A 20,171-nucleotide genomic window follows, 5' to 3' on the forward strand; every position below is an offset into this window, starting at 1 on the left:
AGGAAGGTTTTCTTTAAGGAGTGGTGCAGCTCTCCATTCTTCTTAGAATCCCCCACAGGGTTTGAATATTTTCTAGCTCTTTTACATGATCTTGATTTTGCCCTATTTGGGTTTTATTTTCTCATGCCTCGCATGGTGTACTTCTCCCTTGAGCCTTGCTCTTCGAGTTTCATTCATACTTAATAGAAGTCTAAAAAGAAGAAGAAATGGCAGGAATGCTCTTGATGGAAACTCTTTGTGTGAGTGCTTTCATTGATCAAAGGCATTTGCACATCCATTGACCTTGCAAGAGCCTCGTTGCTCTAATTTTATTTTGTCCAAAGGAATATCCCTTGTGGGTGATGTACTTGATGATGCTGGTATGGTTTTATCTTTTCCTGTAGTAGTTATATAGTTTAGCTTGGGACAACCTTATAGATCCCTCTGGCACTTATTGTCACAGATGCTTCATGATTTTCAGCAAGCATCTCATCTTGAGATAATATATCGCCTCAAGGACTCAGCCCTTCACTCGATGATCATGCTTGTCGTTCGTTGTTGTTGGCTGATGTCACTGTTGCAAAGTGGTATCAGGTTTTGCTGCCTCTTGCTTCGGTTTCCGCTCTTGCAAATCACATCTGGTCAATGACTTGTACTTCTCGGCGGTGGAGAAAAAGGTTGCAGCAACTTTGGGCTTGCAAACTCACCGGCTAGTTCTGCTTGGGGTTCTTCCGTTTGGATAGATCTTGGCACTCCGACATATTGCTCCTGCTACTTAACGGCAATGTCTATCCCCACAAGAGTCTATGCCTCATCTATTTTGGCATTGCCCTGAAACTCATGACTTCAATTTTTTCTCTACAGCAACGTCTTCAGGCATGCTTTCCTAGTGCTTGCTTTGGCAAGCTATTCTAGCTGTTTGGGGTTGATCGTGTCAGGTAGGGGTATGATCTTTTCTTTTCTTGGATTCGCCAATGGGCACTATATGGAAGGACTGAAACCATAGGGTTGGTGATCCATCCTTTGCCAAGTATCACTTTTTCCGGCCATGTTTACGGCAATTGTTCTTCGACTGTCAACACGTTCAACATCTCGATTGTCCTGCTTTCTTGTCATATAATGAGATCCTTTGATGTTGTATATGCAAGCCCCCCCCTCCTTGGGGATTGCTTTTTGTAACATAAAAACAAATAGATTTCACCAAATAAAATGTGTGTGTGTGTGTGTTATCTCTACAGCAATCCTTCTTTGATTGCTTGCAGACGCACTGCATAGATCATGATGTATATTTAGAACACATAGAGATTTTCAGTTGATGTACTTTTGGTTGCCTCGTTTCGAGGTTGCTACTCTTGTAATATAATCAATCAAAAGTTTTCACTAAAAAGGTGTGTTATTTCTACTTGCTCCGTTTAGCATGGGATAAACAGGCCTATGCTTTTATGTCACAATCCATAGCTCTCCATGTTCTGAAATTTGTGCTCTTTTGTTCTCCAAAATTGCATGGAGGCCTTAACATCTTGAACACACACTATCATTTGATTCCTCGGAAAGCTACCATGCTTATTATTTTTGCTACCAAAACGGGACACAAGCCAAAATGCGCACTCGGGTTCAACGGATGCATTTGGCAATTGGGAGACAAATATGTGGGTTTTATCATGGGTTCTTTTTAAGGCACAGTTCCTAGCAGCCCTTTTCTCTAGCCCGGTTATTGCTGATTGGCAAGTGCTCCCGCAATATTTATGTCGGTCAGGGTGTCCCCTAATATGGGCAACGGTGGAGAGTGTACAATGAAGTAAGATGTTTCTCTCGCCCTCACCATAGTGTTTCTCTTTCCCGCAAAGGAGTCAAATATGTGCAGGATGTGATTCATGCTGATGGTACTTTTATGTCCTTTCCTATGGCAAATCGGCATTATGCCTTGGGTATGCACTCCTAGCCTATTTGGCATAGCCTATGGGACTTGATTCAGCCCTTCCCCCCGTTCCCGTCTGGAGGTACATAATTGCTTGGAGGATTGGAAACCTGCAAGACCGAGCTTGGTTGCCATGCCATCCTGATGAGGGAACTAGCAGCAACAAAGGCCTATTTTTTGTTGATTCCCCCTCCACAGATACAACATCATGCCAATTAGCTTTGGAGGCTAGATAAACCTCTTCGATTGTGGACTTGGTGCTATGGGAGAATGGTCTTCCTTTGAAGCAAAAGGTTTTCATGTGGCGTTGTCTGCTGGGGGTTCTACTAGTGTGGGTGACTGTGACCAAACAAGGTATTGCACCTATGCATTGATCGTGTTGTTCCTGCCCTAGAGAGACCATCAGCTCTCTTTTTTGGCAATGCTCGGCTACCCAACATCTTCTTGCGACATTATTGGCAAGCCTCCGGATTCGTTTCCCTTCGCATCATTCCTCCAAGCATTTTTTGCTATTTGGGAGGTTTCACTCCTCTCTGGCTGACTATGCCCCTTTGTTTTCATGGGTTAGATTCACTGCATTTCTGGAACATGGAAGAGTGCCTCATCTGTTTGAAGGTTAAAGTTCGATAGAGGGAAGAATCTAGGACTTCTCCAACTTCTTCCTATACCAACTTTTCCTTAGGGCTCCATCACCATGCGCCTAGATCTCACCAAAAGGTAATGATCAGATCTAAAGGACGTACTGCAGATTGGTTTTCATTATATATTTTCATTATATATATATATATATATGTATAGATATTGTTCGTCATAGCCTACCCTCTGAGATCATTTCTCATCATGATGCACATTTCATTCTGGTATTTGCTATTCGAAAATCTTGTCAAAGATCCTCCTCCTTTCCATCCTCAAATAGATGGATGGAGTTTACCTCAAACAACATTGTTCAACCTTTCCACAAGCAAAGCAAGAAAGCTGAGAAGCACTGACAAGCATTAAAGGTCAAAGAAGGCGATTGGGTCCTTTTCCGTCATCACCATGCTCAATTGAGACACAAGAAACAAAGCAAGACAATAGTGACCTGAACTTGATGCTTCGGTATATGGACCTTTCCAAGTGATCAAGAAGATCATGTTGGGTAAGTAGGGTCAATGTCCCACTTGTTAGCCCTGATATGAGGAGTGCAATGGGGCTTGATACCTTTGGAATATATGTAATTGTCCCACATGGGCACATGAAGAGCGAGGTGGAAAGACATTGTACGGATCACAGACACAGTTATCAGGAGCAGTACAGGGCAGTACGGACCGAGTAGGATTGGACGAGCGGCGTGGAACATGGATCTGCAGCCAGTGTGGGGTTGATTGGGCCTCTGTATGGGACTGTATGGAAGGCTGGAGCAGGCTGTATGGTGACAAGGCAGGGTATTCAAGGCATGGACAGATCCGGAGAACTGCGGGATGATCAGGGCTGAAAGGCACTTGACCTGCAGAAAGAAAGAAAGTCTATTAATGTCCACGGGAGACAAACAGGTCTATTGGGTACATCTGCTTAGGGAGGGCACATGGCAGCTCCCAAGGAGTCCAAAAAATTGACTCCAGTCATTTAGAGTTCCTACATAATAGTCTGAAAAACATAATCAGCCATACATCAGTGCAAGATGCATGTTTGCCAGTGCATTACAGTGCACATGAGTCTGGGTGCAAGGCAGGCCGGCTTTCAAACCTTTTGACAGACTTCCGATTTATGGAAGTTTATGCTATTTTAATAGAATCCTTGTATTTTATTGATTTATTCTATGCAAAAGAACTGTTTAATGCCTTCTTTCTTGACTTACATTTGGATTCTGACTCCAAGAATGCTTTGAATAAAGGCAAATAAATGCCCCATTACAACATTGAAAACTTTTAATTCATTGTTTTTTTTTTGTCATATTTGTGCATTCAAATTAAGGGTTGCTCTTCAATCAACACACATTTGTCTTTTCTTATTGTGTGTTTCAAATTGCAGGTGGATGTTTGTGTTTTTGTGTTCGATCTGATGTACGTAAATGGGAAATCGTATGTTTCTAAACTTCAAATTAAACTCTAAAGGATGGCATATATTTTGATGCATTAACCTTATTCGTTACTAAACTTATTTAGAATGCTGTTTATTTCTCAGGCTTGTTGGAATGCCATTTCGTGAGAGACGGAAGTGTAAGAAATTTTTTCTCCAGTTATTGATGGGTTTTTAAAATTATTGCTACTTGAGGTCTACATCAATAGCTATTTATTTTGGAAATCTAACCAGCGGGTTCACACATGTTGTTGCTAAATTATCAATATTCAAAGTCGGTCAGGTTGGAACCAATTTTGTTTGCCCTGCAGGGATGCACAACTGTTTTATGGATTCTCAGGCCGGACACTTTGGATTTGCCAATGAAATTACAGTAAGCCTAGAACATACTTATTTTTGGACTGCCATGCTATCCTAATTTAAATATGAGGTTTTAAAGACTTTGTGGATTTCAATTAGCTGCTTCCACCCCTTTATCTTCAATGATGCCATCCTACCTCTTGGTTCATGACCCCTGCCCCCCCAAAGAAAAACAAACGAACAAACAAAAACGCACACATACACCACCCCCCTCTTCTAAGAATGAAGGGAAGGTCTCAGTGGTGATTGCTTTTGTCCTAGCTACTGATTTGTCTTTGCTCAGTAGTCTTTCTGCTCTATGTCTCTGTTTGGTTGGCAATTTTATTTAGAACAAGGATTAAAAACGGCCCTCACTTTCCTGTTACTCTGCCTTTTTCCCCATTTGTTTACCCCCTTGCTTGTCAGGAACTCAAGCCACCACGTAGAGATGTTGTGTGATCTAGTCATCATGCTGCCAAGAGGGCAGGTCATGCATACTGCATACAGTCCACAACCTCTAGCTAGCCATGTGTGACCCATAAGGCAAAGCGATCATTGTCTCTTTGATACCATGTTGGGCCTCAAAGGGGCAATGCGTCGTGTCTTAGCCACGTGGGCAGAGCCCTGCCTACCCAGTGAGCACCTCTCACCTTTCTTACAAAATGGCCCTGAGAGATTCCATTCAAGGTCATGTATTTTTGCCAGTCTCTACAACGTCAAGGCATGGTGGTGTCGTACTACATGTGAGATATGGATTTGCAGGTAGCTTGGTGCATGAATGAACCTATCCTCCCTCAATTGAAGGAAATTGTCTTTGTAGAATGCCATTTTGGTGGCATGTGGTTGTGATGGAGTTACCCATTTGACTACATAATGGCATGGGATTGTGGTGCTGGCATATGGCTGGGCTTATGCATTTTGGTGGCATGTGGTCATGATGGTATGACCCTTGCTGAATTGAAGGACTTACCTCTGTAGAATGCCATTTGGGTGGTATGCGGTTGTGATTGGATTACCCACGTCTACTGAATGTACACTTGCCAAATATCATATTTGATGCCCTAGTTTATCTCTTTCTGTATCAAGCATAAGAAATGGCAATTGAGGGAGTACTGGTACATGGGGATGTGCTAAATGGGCATGCCAAGAGAGTGAAAACATTTGGCAGCTATACAAACAGAGTGGATAGATACAATAGTTCTTCCGCTCAGCTCCTGCGAATGCTCCCACCCCTCCCCCGCTCCCGTCTACCCCCCCCTCGCGCTGCGCGGCCCCCTCTCCCCTCCCCCTCCTCTCTCTCCACCGCCTCCCAGCTCGCAGCCGCCCGCCACGCCTCCTCCGTCCCCCTCTCCTCCTTCTCCGCCCGCCATCCCCCCCCCCCCTCTCCTTCCTTCTCCGCCCCTCCGTCCTCGCCCCGCCTCCCCCCCCTCGTGTTGCGCTACCACCCCCCCGATCCCTTCCTCCCCCCTCCCCGCCGTTGCGCAACGCTGCCACCCCCCCCCTTCCCCTCCCTCCTCTCCTTTCTTCCCTGCCCCCTCTCGCGCTGCGCTGCCACACCCCCCCTCTCCTCCCTCCTCTTCCCCGCCCTGCGCTGCGCTGCCCCCCCCCTGACATAACTCTGACAGAGCATCAGGTCTCCTTGGTGAAGCAGGCCGCCACTGACTTCTCCCAGACGTCCGTTTATGGGAGAGTGATTGGCTAGGCCCCTTCACGAGCAGACATCAGGGACTGGTTGCAGTCCACCCTCTACCTTGAGGACAGCCACATTGAGGAGGTCGCACTCATGGGACGTGGTATCTTCTGGCTCAAGCTCTCCTCAGCACAGGCTGTGAGTGATATGGTCAGACGGTCCCCTACTTATGTGGGTGGGAAGATCATTCTTATGGTCCCATGGTATAGGGGTTTCAGTGTAGCGGACTTCGATGCCCGCTTCCGCATTCCTCGCCATCCAGTTACCCTCATTTTCCTAGGCCTCGCAACAGAGCTTCGCCCGATCATCAAGGATCTGGGGGCGCACTTTGGCTGGCTCATGCAGGACACCTTCGTTGATGCGGCGGCGGCCCAAGGGGTGCCACGTGTCAAAGTGGTAGTTCTAGATCCGCAGAGTATCCCCTCGGAGTTCGAGATTGAGACGGACACAGGTGTGGTGATGCAGCGCATTATGGTCACTGGTTGCCTAGATCAGTGTCTGCGATGCCACGGCTTCGGGCACCAAGCGTGCTCCTGCCCTCGCTTCACGAGGACAGAACCTCAGATGGCCCCCATCCAGGCAACTCAGGAGCCCCCCCGCCAAGCATCGACACCCCCTCCCGAAGGGGAAGGCTGGACTGAGGTCAAAAGAAAACGGAAAGGAAACAAAACAGGACCAAAAAAGCCTTCTCATCTACAGCAAGAGACCCCTGTGGTCACCAATCAGCAGCAACCCGGTAAGGGGAAGGAGAAAGGGAAGGAGAAGATCAGCCAGCCTCCCCCTCATCCTTCACCCCGCCCCCCCCCCCCCCCCCCTCCTCCTCGGTTCCCCTACCTCCCTCCCCTCCGGGTTCCCCCCCAGCACCTTTGGTTTCAGCCCCCCTCTCTCCCTCGAGCATGATCCCGAGGGAACCCCCCCTTCCGCCTACGGCCCCGAAGCCAGCACAGACCTCCTCCGCGCCTGGAGCTAGCATGGATGAGGTTTAGATCCAATGGATGAGAGCTGATCCATGAAAGACAAAGCTAAAGTTGCCTCTGCTGTGGCGGGAAGTAAAGCTATGTTATGCAATGAGGACTAATGGCTAAACATAGCTAGGCTAGGCTTATAAATACAAGCCTAGGGAATTCTAGCTAGGGGGAAGGTCATGTGGTATGGGACGCATGATCTAACCTTGTGGTTGGTTAGAATCTTGTGGTAGTCTGAGGCTTGGGGTGGCTCAAAGTAGTGAGCCTATGGTTGGGAGGTGAGCTGCTAGCTCAACCCTAAGGGGTTTTCATCTACGTGTTTCTGGGATGCATCCTACCAAGGTCAGAAGTTGACGTGACCTGGTTGGTGGTGTTTCATTTGGTCTTCATCTCAGTTAGAAGATGCACAGTCTTGATGGTGCAATGTCTTCCACGCATCATCATACCATCTATTGTAGGAGACCGATCCAATGGGTGGCAGGCGAGTGGATTTGGTGGTGTAGGAGAAGGATTGAAGAGCAGCATAGTTTAGGGAGTGGGTGATTAAAACGGCTCTATCTTCTAGCAGGGGGGTGTCATCAATATCAGCAAGCAAAGTACATAGGCAAATGGTGCTGGTAAACGCTAGCTTGCGGTCAAAGTGGATCTCCTAATAGATAATGTGTGTGTGAGGGGACGTGCTCAGTGTAGCTTGTAGGGTGGACAAGCTAAAGAGCAAGTACATATGGTCGGGACTCGGCTTCTGGGGGTGGCGGTGGGATGGAGAAGCGTGTGATCAAACAGAGCATGAGAAAGAAAGAAAGAAAGTTTATTAAAGTCTTCGGAAGACCGATGGGTCTATGAGAATCTGAAAAAAACTTGATACAAATCCAGCTAGAGGGGTGGAGCTACTAACTGAGCTCCACACCCATATAGAAACAGAAAATTGTATCATACATAGTCACATTGATAGTAATCATCTACAGCAATATCATCCTCCACTACCGTTGTAAGACAGAATGAAGTGTGCTACAAGACAATGTGGCCCCTCCCTTCGTCAAGAGTGAGGGAGTGATAGTATGAAATCATATATGGAGTGCTAGTGACCCCCAATGGGTGCCGCCTCACGCTGTCTCTTGGTCACAACTCTATGTCTGACGAGGGTGACCGTCACACTTGTCGGTCTGGCTCTTGAAGGAACCAGGGAGCAATCACATGACGAAAACAGATATGGGGCACATAACAACTTCATGTGATTGATAGATAACATGAAGAACAATGCCCATTTTATAGGTTGGGAAGCCTCATCTTTTGACATCACAAGTGAGATCACTAGCCTCCACCTCACACACCTAACTCACCTAACTCTAGGAGGTGGCACTAATTGCTCACCTACTAGACACATTCACACCCACACAACTGTAGGACACCCTCACACTTGACTTCATGTTCTAACACCCCCCCATGAAGGAAAGGTGAGGGACTACTGGAATGGAACCAAGAACAGAACATGACAATGACGGAGTCTGCTAATCTGTGCAATGCCTTAACTAGACATGGCTGCCTTGCCAACTCAGAGGCTGAAGTTTGAGCATGGTTCAGAGGTCAGACTGAGCACTCTCATGGCTTTACGTCCCAACATAACTCAGAGGCTCATGTCTTAACATGGATGCATGACCAACTCAGAGGTCTAGGAAACCAATGCACCAACATCTTGGAACTCATATGCCAGGCCTGATAAAAAGACCCATCAAAGCCAATACATGGCTTCCACAGTACATCCCCCTCCTGACTCTAGAACAGAATGGCAGGGAGTCAAACACGAAAAATAGAAAAGATTACATCATTTTAGGAGGACAATCCAAGGCTGAGAACCTTTATTGACTCAATAACACTCAACAACCCTTCATTACATTCATTTTGGGGGACAACCCGGGCAGAAGATCCAAATACCCAAAGGAAATAAAGGAATAAAGATCTCTCGAAATGAGAGATGTCCTCCGCACAGCTGTTGCATACAGGTGTATGCACATCCAGAATCCGAGTGTCGATGAAGATCCCGGCATGAATGCCCTTGAAGAACGAGTCGATGAAGCCCATAGGAGCAGCTGCGTGAGGTAATTACAGCATGACTCTCAAAATGTTGGGTTGGTAATCACCAATGTCGGGTAGAAGGCCTTAAAACCGGTCAATCTTGCTTAATGTAGCAAAATCCCCAAACAATTGTACAGTTCAGAGAGGAATTTGCATAGATTTCAGGAAAGCCCCAAATGTTACATGAGGAAGACTAGTGCATTACATTTATCTAGAATGTCGAGTTTTTGAGACGCTGAAAATTCAGAAAGGAATGGTTTACAGAATTGAAAGGCTTATGCTCAGGTTCCTGCTTGATTTCCACTGCTCCGGAATTGGAAATGGACGACGGGAATCATATTCAGCGGCAAAAACTCTTCTACTCTTGTTTTATGACTGTTCAGTAATCTCCATTGAATCCAGCATTGCCAAAAACCGCAGTGGCTCTTAATGAGCAGCAAATTGGCTCGAAAATTGAAGTGGAACGTGGTGGATAATCACCTTATTGTGAAACATGGCTCTTGCTGTCGTGCTGTTTTTGCAACTTTGTATGCCTCAGAATGAGTTTGTCAACAACTTAATCGTTGCTCGAATAGATCATCACCCCTCTAATGCACTCCATGAAGAGGGAGAAAGTAGTGACAGCTTGACGTAACCGAAACAGATACTGAACAGTGGCCAGCAACAGATTTGGATTGAGAATTTGTTCAAGGCTTCAGAAACTCTTGGTCTGAAATGAAGGTCTCCACGAAGCTATAGGTCAACAAAACTAGAAAGGAGACAGCAAAACTGTAGACAGATTTAGGCAATGATCTCCAGCAACAACAACGTCAGTCTTCAAGAAGATGGCACTAGAGATGAGCAAGTCTCTTCCTCCATGACGATGAAGCTGCGAAGTATCGAGGTGGACAACCAGCTCTGATACCACATGAAGGAACCAGGGAGCAATCACATGATGAAAACAGATATGGGGCACATAACAACTTGATGTGATTGATAGATAACATGAAGTACAATGCCCATTTTATAGGCTGGGAAGCCTCATCTTCTGACATCACAGGTGAGATCACTAGCCTCCACCTCACACACCTAACTCACCTAACTCTAGGAGGTGGCACTAATTGCTCACCTACTAGACACATTCACACCCACACAACTGTAGGACACCCTAGGAGTCTAGGACACCCTCACACTTGACTTCATGTTCTAACAGCTCCCACTCTGAACATGGAGGGAATGTCCCCAATTTTAATCTGTGCATCAACCCTCTATCTGAGCTGTCATGTCACTGGCTTTGGGTCACGATCATGTCTAAGACCTGTGGAGCAGGCATCCGTGTGATCCGGATGAAAGAACTCAGTGATCATGCTCTGAGATGAGTCCAACTGGGTGTGCTCCTCATGTCTCTGAGGTTAGAGTAGATGCTCACAATGCCTAACTGCCTCATGAATGAGCGCGGCCAAGCATCTCTGTCTAGATAAGAGAGAAATTGGGATAAGATCCCGGAGCTATATCTGAATAGAGAATAGAATCGACCCCAGAACTCATAGCAAACGGGACATCTGAAGATGAAATGTCCCTCCAAGTCAACCTCTTGTAGGCTACACAAAGTACAAATACGCCCCTCCCTAGGTACCTCAGCTCGGCCACTCTCAATGCGGAGCCTGAATCCATGTATACCCTAGTGGGTCAATAAACCCCTCATCTGAGATATGTAGGCAATGATCTTTGTAAAAGCTAAGCTTCACAGGGAGCTTAGCTAGTTCCAACCAGGTCCGAAATGTGTGTAGCTGTAGAAGATCCTCACGTATGACGCGGTTGACCTCATGATATTGCAGTGGTGAGAATGGTGCATGAATGCTATACTGGAAAGGAGGAAGTCTATCCATATGTAACCCCAGTCGCTCAAATCATCTCATTGTGTGCACATACGAGCATCTTTGGTCACGTGCTCATTGATGATGCCATGGAGGAGGACAATGCTAACCACTGTAGTCTACTGCGATCGGAGGTATGATCTCCGTATGCCTTGACTCGATATAAGTAGGTAATGACTTGGAAAGCTGAATCAAGCTGCAATGGTGAAGACCCAAACTCAGCTTGAATGATCTAATGAGGTACTAACAGCTTACTCCGAATCATCCGTGATAGCATAAGGACTTTGTAGCTGCTCCACATAGGCCCATTCTGTAACTAACAAGTTTGGCCCCCAACTAGGGCTGCCGTACATCCCTGTTGTTTGAACCAAGGAGTCAAATAGAATACATGTGGTTCGAGGGTCCTGAATATGCAAACGGAAGCATTGCCTCTCCAACTTGGCTAATGAGGCATACCCTCTGCTCAGCCTGCATCGCCGGTCTCACGGTGAAAATGGGTCCGGAAAAGATAACCCCTAGGTATGTATATGCTGAAACAATCTCTACCAGTGACCCGGCATGTTCCATTGCCAATGAACCTTTAGAATCTCCCGTAGAAGATGAAGAAGACTCAACCACATGCAAAGCAGCTTGTTGGTACTTTATGAATAAGTCCTCATACCTCATAGTGAAGGTTGAAAGTGACTCTCCTTCCTTTTGGGAAATCTTCTCCAGCTGCAATAACAAGGAATTTGGTGACTCCAATGTCCCAAATCTCTCCTTCATTGCCTCGACCAAGCTTTCCCAATCATCCTTCGTATCTTTTGGCAAGGCCTCCTACCAAGTTAAGGCCACACCCTCCAAGAAATCTTGAAGTATCTCAGCACGTCTCTTCATAAACCAACCAGTCAAGTGGCATGCTCGATTGAATTCCTGAAGGTAACTCCTCGGGTCTTCTCATGTGCCCTCCACATGGGAGAAAAGGCTGAAGTTGTGGAACTTTCCTCCTAGGAGAAAGGGCTGAAGTTGGTTGGACTTCCCCCTAGAGGAAAGTCCTTGGAACTTTCAAACTTGAGTCGATCCAAATTCCAAGGACTTTCATGGGAGGAAAGTCCAACTTTTCCCCTTTTCGTGTAGGAACATGTATGACTAATTTTAAAGCAAGGGTTTAGCCATACTAAAAAACAACAAGCTTGAAGAAATCTTTTCAAGTTCATGCAAAGACGGAAACAACGATGCTCCATTTTTAGACGTCTCCAAGATTTCAGCTATACTTGTGCATTTTAGTTTTTGGTCTGCCCTCAAGGTAGCCTTAGCAACCATGAGATTTTGGCAAAGTGGAAATTAGGCATTTGTTGAATTTTTGGAAGTGCATTTTTCCTATTGGCTTTCTTCATTGGACTTGAATGTAGACTTTAAAGTGGTTGACTCTCTCTCTCTCTCTCTCTCTCTTTCTTCCCTTCTTTATCTCCTCAAGTCTTCTTACACATGATGTCCACCTTTTCTCCCACACTCCCCCTTCTCTCTCTCTCTCTCTCTCTCTCTCCCCTTTATCTCCTCTTCTTTCACACCATTTTCAGTGGATTCCTTTTTTGTTTACTTTTTGTTTCACCAAGGTTGACCTTCAGATCATGAGACTCATAGAAAGACTAGTGTGCATTGAGAGTTAGAAGTGGCCAGAGCTTGCTTCCATTGCAGCCTAAACAATGCTCTTGGAGCACGAGTATATCCATTGGGTTTCCAATCTGGTACTATTATAGTTCGGGAGCTATATGGTTGGGGCATCTAGCTTCTAACCTATGCTTCAGAATCTCCATTTGGTTTTAAGGGAGCTAGGGTCTTGGGGCCCACTTTGTATGGAAAACATGACGTTGAAGAAGCCACCAAGGGTTGGGAAGAAATGGTCTTCTTTAAACTGTGGTGTGGACAAAGCCATCAGGGAAGAACGGGTCTTGATGGGAGTGAGGGGGGAAGTTTAACGTGGGAGAAGGCTGAGAGGGAGGTTTCCCGAGAGGAAGTTGAGAAGGAGGGTTTGAGAGGGTGGTGCACTAGAGGTGGCTTGAGGTGATGAACGGTGGTTCAGGGTGGGAAGAAGCTATGGCGGGGGGAGGGGAGGGGAGACATATGATTTGGGGGTACGAGGGCTGCATGAAAGGAGGGTTGTGGCTTGAGGGTTCAAGGGGGGAGAAACTTAGGCACAACATGCTCTCTGGATGAGGTGGTATTACCTCTCTGCAGAAGCAGGGTACGGTGGAAGTTGTGTTCTTGCCTCTCTAGCTAGCTCAATGGGTCTTGGAGTATGCAGTAATGCTTGGGTCATCACTTCAAGGAGAGGCCCTCCTGACTAGAGGTAAGGCGGAGGTCTTTGAAGACTCGGCTGCACTGTACTCATGGCTACGCTCCACTTGGGGGTCATATCCATTGCATCTCTTTGCATTCGATTTCATATCCTCATTTGCTGCGCTTAATGAAATTTGAGTCACTTTGCATTAGATTAATGTGCCAAATGATTCAGTTTTACCATGTACGTACATGATGATTAACTCATGTGAAGAATGCTGCTTACGCAATAGCAATTGTGTCCAAAAATATAGAATGCAATAGGGTACACATACCTATTTGTGGTTCCGAACGTAGTTGCTACCCCTCCAAGCATGGTTTGGACTTAAGCTCAGAGGAGAAGGAAGAGCAAACATGTGGCAAGAGGGCCATGTTACGACAGCAATCCAAGGATTATTCAAGTTGAGCACTGATCAAGGAGCTCTTTGCCCAATGACCCTCGTGTATGATTTGAGGCCTATGGAGGGTGGCAAGTGGGGTTTATTCTCTCTCCCTTGTAGTGCCCATCTCCCTATGGAGGGTGGAAAATTGGGTTTACTCTCTCTCCCGTGTAGTGGTGTGACTTGTTAAACGGGGACAAGCCTTGGCTAAATGGCCTATCTCCTTAAAACATTAGCATTGTCCTAACACTTGAGCCACCTAAACCCTCTTATCAAAACTCTCCCCCCTTAGCATCATCTATGAGTGGAGAGCACCAGGGTACTCTACAATCATACAAATATCTGGGACTCCATCATCCATTAGGATTAAAGCTCTAGTTGTGGGAGCCTCCAATGCAGTGCCGAAAAGTGTACCAATTGATAATAGAATGTCTTTGTATTCCCAAGGGAGCCCCAGGAACCTCAAGTGCTGAAAAATCAGGGCACATGGAGCTTGGTCTCCATGTTGTCAATTGTAAGTCCATGGTGCCAGGGCATGATGAACACAAAGGTGCAAACCTAGATAAGTTGGGCTCCATTGGAGCAAGGTTTGGGTTGTCTCTATTGTCGTAAGCTGCAGTAGGAATACTCCCGCACCTAAATAGTCATGTCCATTATACGGTCACCCTCCAATGTCAAGCTCGCCTGAAATTAGTCTTGAACTTGGCTTCAAGTGGGGTAAGGCCCACAATGCACCCTATTAGAGCCTATTGTGTAGGGTGTGTTGGACCTGTGGCTTGTCCCGAAGGAAGGGTAATCGGATGGCTGTGGGATAATTGAGGATCCATAGGACTATAGCCAAGCCAAAAGTGGCCACACTTGATAATATTTTTCCTTGAGGAAAAAGCTAGCTCCTTTGAAACCAGCCTGGGTGTGAAGAGGAAGAAGGGAAAGAGGAGGAAAGGAAAGCTTGAAGAGGAGAAGAAAACCGAAAGGTGAAGAACCTTAAATTTGCCAGGTGGCATATTGGCTCTGAAAGTCAGCCCTTGGTGGGACCTGAGACCTCAAAATGTTTGTTTTCATCAGGATGAAACTGCCACATAGCAGGTCGGTCAGCTGACCTTGGTCGGCCTCTTGGTCATCTTTTGTAAAGCGCTCCTCTTTACTATGGTGGGCACTGGGTATTTGCTGTGGCCCCCGCCAGCCTGGAGTCTTTCAGTACTTCAGCCTGATTAAGGCAGCATCTTGCAAAGGAAGAGATCTAGTTTGTGATCTTCAAGTTTTGGCACTATTCTTGTGGATACTTGCTTCTTCTTTATGCGTATGTGCATCCCACATGGTGAATCTCTCACACGGTATAACTGCCAAGATCACTCAGTAGTGAAGACTACCGTGGCTCCACCATCTACAAAGTCACCTTCACCCGGACCCCAAAGCAAGAGCTCTCTGCAAAGGTTACATGGAGGTACTATATCATCTTCGACAAGTAGCATGTGTGTCTAGGCAAGCAATCATACTTGCTGTACAAGAAATTTGTTTGCAGCTCTGCAAGTGAATAGACACACATCGTTATGGAAGGAACTGCTGCAATTTCATTCTCATAGGTGGACAGATTTGAAACCCACAAGGAGCTTGCTTCATTGAACGGGTGTCCTAGGGGATCCTGTTTTACACTTGCATGAATTATCTGTGATAAGTTTTGGGGGACTATGAAAAGTTGAAATGATGCACGTTTAGTGTGCTTATGGATTTTTGTGCAAATGCTAAATGCAGGCAATCTTTTAGCTTGAGAAGACATGGCATAAGTGTAGATATGTATATGTATGACCATGCATTGTTCCCACTCAATGGGGTTCACAGCATGGGTTCTAATAAGGGTGTTGTGCGGTTGTGAGTTTCCACTGGTTTGTGAGCTTGATTGGAATATTCAAGACACATCTTTGTAAAGTGCATCAACAGGATCTTCTTGTTACTTGTACAGGTAGAAGTGAATAAAGCAAACTCGGAGTCATTAGATGCTTTATCAAAAGTGGAATCTTTTTTTGAGGATGCCATCGGTGCATCCTGTGAGGGAATGATGGTAAAGGCCCTTGATGAGGAGTCAACTTATATGGCCTCAAAACGGTCCGACTCATGGTTGAAGGTAGCTCCACTTATTCATCTTTGCCTAATTGGATTCAGTGAATGGTATATATTATGACAGACTTTAAGGTGCTAAACAAGGAGAGAATGGATGCATAAGGATATTGTGAACGAAGTTCTTTTTCTGCAAAAGCAGCTTTGCAAATCTAGTATAATTACAGCTTGGAATTTGTGTTTTTGCCATGTGTATCGTATAGTTTCCTTTTCTTTTAGAAATCCAACAGCATCCTCTCATTTTTTTTCAGGAAAGTGTGGTATATTACAGCTCCCAATTGGGAGGAAGTGCTAAATCTGCAACTGCACACCTTTTCAATACATCATCTAGGGAGTGTAAATTGAGTAACAGGGTTACAGTAGATGGGAGTGTCAATCTTTATCCCAAACCATAACCATGAATAACTACAGTGGAGGTGTGTACTGCCATCTCACAACGTACTCTGATAAGTAGATGATGTTGCTGTCCCATATTGCAATAAAGGGTGACCTGGGAGTCATCAGAACAACTGAGCAGTGTCTTGGTATGATAATACTTTGTGGGAATAAAGCACACCATTATATCTTGCATGCAACCTGCAATGAGCTCGTAGGATACTGAACCTAAACCCTTGTTCAAGTGTGTTCTTTCATATGTTATCAGCAATGCCTCAACAGGAGACATTTGGGAGGGAGGCCTTCATTGAATCTTTTAAAAAAATGGTTGAAGATCAGCCTTGTTCTTCTAAATACTCTATTTAGATCACTATTTTTTTGGTTGGGAATGAAAGTGGCACTTAACTTACTCAGATAAAATATGCATATAATGCTTAATCTGAAATGCAGTGATAGCTAGTCATGGTTGGCCAGTGGGAATTGGGCCAAAGCTAGATGGGATCACTAGAAAGCAGGAATGGCGGCTATATGATGATGGCATGCTTGTTTAGGTCTTAAGATTCCAGAACAAAACAACTCTCCCTCCAACAAACAGGTGTACCGTGTTCAAGTTCTATCTGGGTGCATGCCATTGGGGCTGAGATATGAATGACTTAAAGTTACAGCTTGCAAGGGGGGCATAGGTTGGTCTTGCAACTTCAATTGCAAATGGCTAAATGAGTGGGGTGGTGTTGATGGGCTGCCGTGCAAGGAAAATGGGTACGGGAAAGATAGGTAAGGGGCAAGGGAAACTCAAGGTGCAAGTAAGGGGCTGAAGAAGCAAGGGCAGCACTTTATGCCTGCAATTGTGAATTGGAGGTCACATTACAAGATGACTTACCTTATGCCTGCAATCATGAATTGGAGGTCAAATGACTAGATGACTTGTAGCAAGCTGATGTGTGAGGTTGTGAATGATGATCTTCAAGGAGAAGGATGCAAGATGGTTGGGACAACGGTAGCACATTAGCTTTTCTGCCTAGTCTACAAGCAGAGATGGCCAAAGATGGGGCTTAGAAACGCTTCCTAGCAGTAGGAATGTATTTCGCTGGCATCTAGATCAGGGAACAGAGTTGTCCTGCCAATTCTGGGACTGACCAGAACTGACCGAGCCTGGCTGAGTCACTTTTGACAGGGGACCAACTTTTATTGCGTGTGTGTTGTTCCCCAATGGAAATAAATAAGATCTATTGTAAGAAAGGGTCATTGTCCTCGTGAAGGGCAACACGTTTTCCAGCTCCTTCGTAGATCTAGAGCTACAAGCTTCTAGTGCTTTCACCAGGCCTGAAGTTGGAAGCTTTAGGTGGCAGAGCCAACCAGCAAGCAACTAGGTAATAACAGGGACTATTTCGATGATAGGTGGCAAGCTAGCCTTGTAGACCATCAAGATGGCAGTTGGAGCTTGGGCATCAGGGTAGGTTGTGCATTGGGTTAGGTGCTTAATAATGAACCCTCATTGAGATGCTTTGTTCTGCATATTTATGTTTCTCAAACTTCTTACTAAGGCGAATTGTATCCATCACAGCATTTTTTAAAACTTGGAATGACGTTGGGTATATTACTGTTTGGCGACTACTTGTATTCAAACTCTGTATGATACTTATTTAATACTGCTGTGGTTTTCTACATGACTTTTAAGTGCTCTACGGTGCGCTAGGGACTTAGAGGAGCACTGCCTCTCAGCCATGTTAAGATCTGAAAGAACCTGATTGATTCTTATGAAGTTTATTGACTCTTTGTGGAAGGTCAAAAGAGACTATGTAGAGGGATTGCATGACTCTCTGGATCTGGTTCCCATTGGAGCTTGGCATGGCAATGGACGAAAAGCTGGCTGGCAAGTACTTCACTAGCTAATGGCATGTTATTTAGCACGCCTGCTTAAGATTGGTACACACCAATGCTAATTAACATAGATGTTTGTTTTATGGCTAGTAACAAATTAGAGTTCTTGCGTTTCATAATATTTTCAGCATTCTGACTGGGTTCTGCGCTTAACAAATAAACCAAATGTCATTGTCAAAAAAACTTTCAGGTACAGTCCTTTCTTGCTAGCTTGTTATGATTCAGATCGCGAAGAATTTCAAAGTGTCTGCCGGGTAATGTCTGGGTTTACAGATGCTTTCTATAAACAGGTAGTTATATCTTTCCTTGCATTTGGTCTCTGTGTCGTGTGAAGGCTAAACTAGGAGAAATGAAAAGTTAGTTCTTGTGTCTTGAAATTAAAGATCTTTATGTGATCAAAGATTCAAAGAATGGAAGTGAAGTTCTGGGGTATCGTTTCAGTTTGTTTATCTTTTGTCACAGATGAAAGAATTTTTTTCGGGTGACCGTATACTTCAACGCAAGCCAACTTATTACCACACATTGGAAGATCCAGATATTTGGCTCTCTGCTGAACTTGTTTGGGAGATTCGTGGAGCAGGTAAGGATTACTGTAAAACTTTCAAAAGAGAATCAAGTTAAGGATTCCAAAAATTATTCACAGAGTTCAGGTGCTTTTTTTTTTCCTTCATTGTTCTCTTTACTTCTTACTCTTTAGGGCACATTCTGCACAGATAAGCATAGAACACATTCTGTGTTGTAGTCTTGGCCTTAATAGGGACATGAACTTTTATTTTGGATTTCCTAGATCTTGGATGGTGGAATGTAATGAAGTCCTTGGTTTACTCTGTCTAAAAACTATTGATCTCAACTTTGTATGTGGAGCACTTAAAATGATGAATGATATTTTAAAAATGTGCTGTTGAAAACATGTGGATGGTTCACGAGGGACGCTCCTCAACATGTGCAAGGATAGTGCTTATATAGTTCTGATGCTGGGAAAAATGCAGACCTCACAGTTTCCCCGGTGCACCAAGCGGCAGTTGGACTGGTCCACCCCTCTCGTGGGATTTCAATGAGGTTTCCACGTTTCATTCGGGAGCGTCCTGACAAGAAGCCTGAGGATGCAAGCTCTCCATCAGACATTGCTGAATTGTTTCATCAGCAAAACCGGAAACTAGATGTAGCAGTGCATGACAGTGCAAGAGCCCAGGTTAACACTTCATAGTGGAGTGAGAAACCTTGTGTCTCCTATATGGTTTTTCTGTAAATTGCAAATTTTGTTAATTTAGAACGGTCTGAAATTTTAGAGCATGTACCTAAAAGAAATAGGCAAGTGAGATATTCTGTTATTATTTTTATGAGCTTAATCATTACTCATTGCAGATAACAGTATAGTTTTCTTTTTGTATCACTAGCTTTACTAGACTTGGTTGTGTCCTGGTGTTGGCAGTAACTGCATAAATGTTTTGTTTTAATCTGTTTTATGTAACTGTAGTGTCAGCACACATGTATGAACACATTAAACACGGCACATGAGTCCAGATTAGAACACCTAAAAGAAATAGGCAAGTGAGATATTCTGTTATTATTTTTATGAGCTTAATCATTACTCATTGCAGATAACAGTATAGTTTTCTTTTTGTATCACTAGCTTTACTAGACTTGGTTGTGTCCTGGTGTTGGCAGTAACTGCATAAATGTTTTGTTTTAATCTGTTTTATGTAACTGTAGTGTCAGCACAGATGTATGAACACATTAAACACGGCACATGAGTCCAGATTAAGCTATAATGTGAACTCGAATTCTGACGCTCATGAAAACATGGGTTTGGATAACTCCATGTGCTCTATGGGGTTTAAATGTAATGAACGTGTGTACAAAGTTGAGAGTTTTTCACAGGACTTTTGTAAGAGACAATGGTATGTGGAAGTTATGAGTACCTGTTTCAAATTATATTGCCCCCAAAACAATACTTTGTGGTGGAAAATCAACTAAACTTCGTTTCAACTCTACTCTAAAATCAGGGAGTGATTTCATGATATGTGAACCTTCTGTCCTTACATTTTCTTCACTTTAGGCAAAAGATACGTTCTTGATCCGAATTCTTCAGTTTAGGATGAAACCAAACAACAATGTATCTTGCTTGACATCATCTGATTGAGTGAATTGTTTACCTCTTTAAACCTTGTGACTGTGTCATTGATTCTCATACACATTAGGTTTGTGAATTGGCTCCTTGTT

The 20,171-nt window shown here is 44.7% G+C and overlaps 1 protein-coding gene across 1 annotated transcript in view; it reads left to right on the forward strand.

The window, feature by feature from the left end:
* Window positions 1-19,258, forward strand: part of LIG6 (DNA LIGASE 6) — a 146,310-nt gene extending 127,052 nt beyond the window's left edge. The window contains exons 14-21 of the mRNA XM_087384541.1: window positions 3,908-3,957; window positions 4,061-4,095; window positions 4,267-4,328; window positions 15,538-15,699; window positions 17,852-17,940; window positions 18,139-18,238; window positions 18,411-18,528; window positions 18,938-19,258. Of these exons, the coding sequence (XP_087240667.1) occupies window positions 3,908-3,957; window positions 4,061-4,095; window positions 4,267-4,328; window positions 15,538-15,699; window positions 17,852-17,940; window positions 18,139-18,238; window positions 18,411-18,528; window positions 18,938-19,155 (834 nt within the window). The 3' untranslated portion in view covers window positions 19,156-19,258. The remainder of the gene's footprint in view (window positions 1-3,907; window positions 3,958-4,060; window positions 4,096-4,266; window positions 4,329-15,537; window positions 15,700-17,851; window positions 17,941-18,138; window positions 18,239-18,410; window positions 18,529-18,937) is intronic.
* The last annotated feature ends 913 nt before the right edge of the window (window positions 19,259-20,171 follow it).

Source organism: Dipteris shenzhenensis, chromosome 14 (genome assembly GCF_047967505.1).
Source record: "Dipteris shenzhenensis isolate YYH24624 ecotype China chromosome 14, Dip_SZ_1.0, whole genome shotgun sequence".
Lineage (NCBI taxonomy): Eukaryota > Viridiplantae > Streptophyta > Polypodiopsida > Gleicheniales > Dipteridaceae > Dipteris > Dipteris shenzhenensis.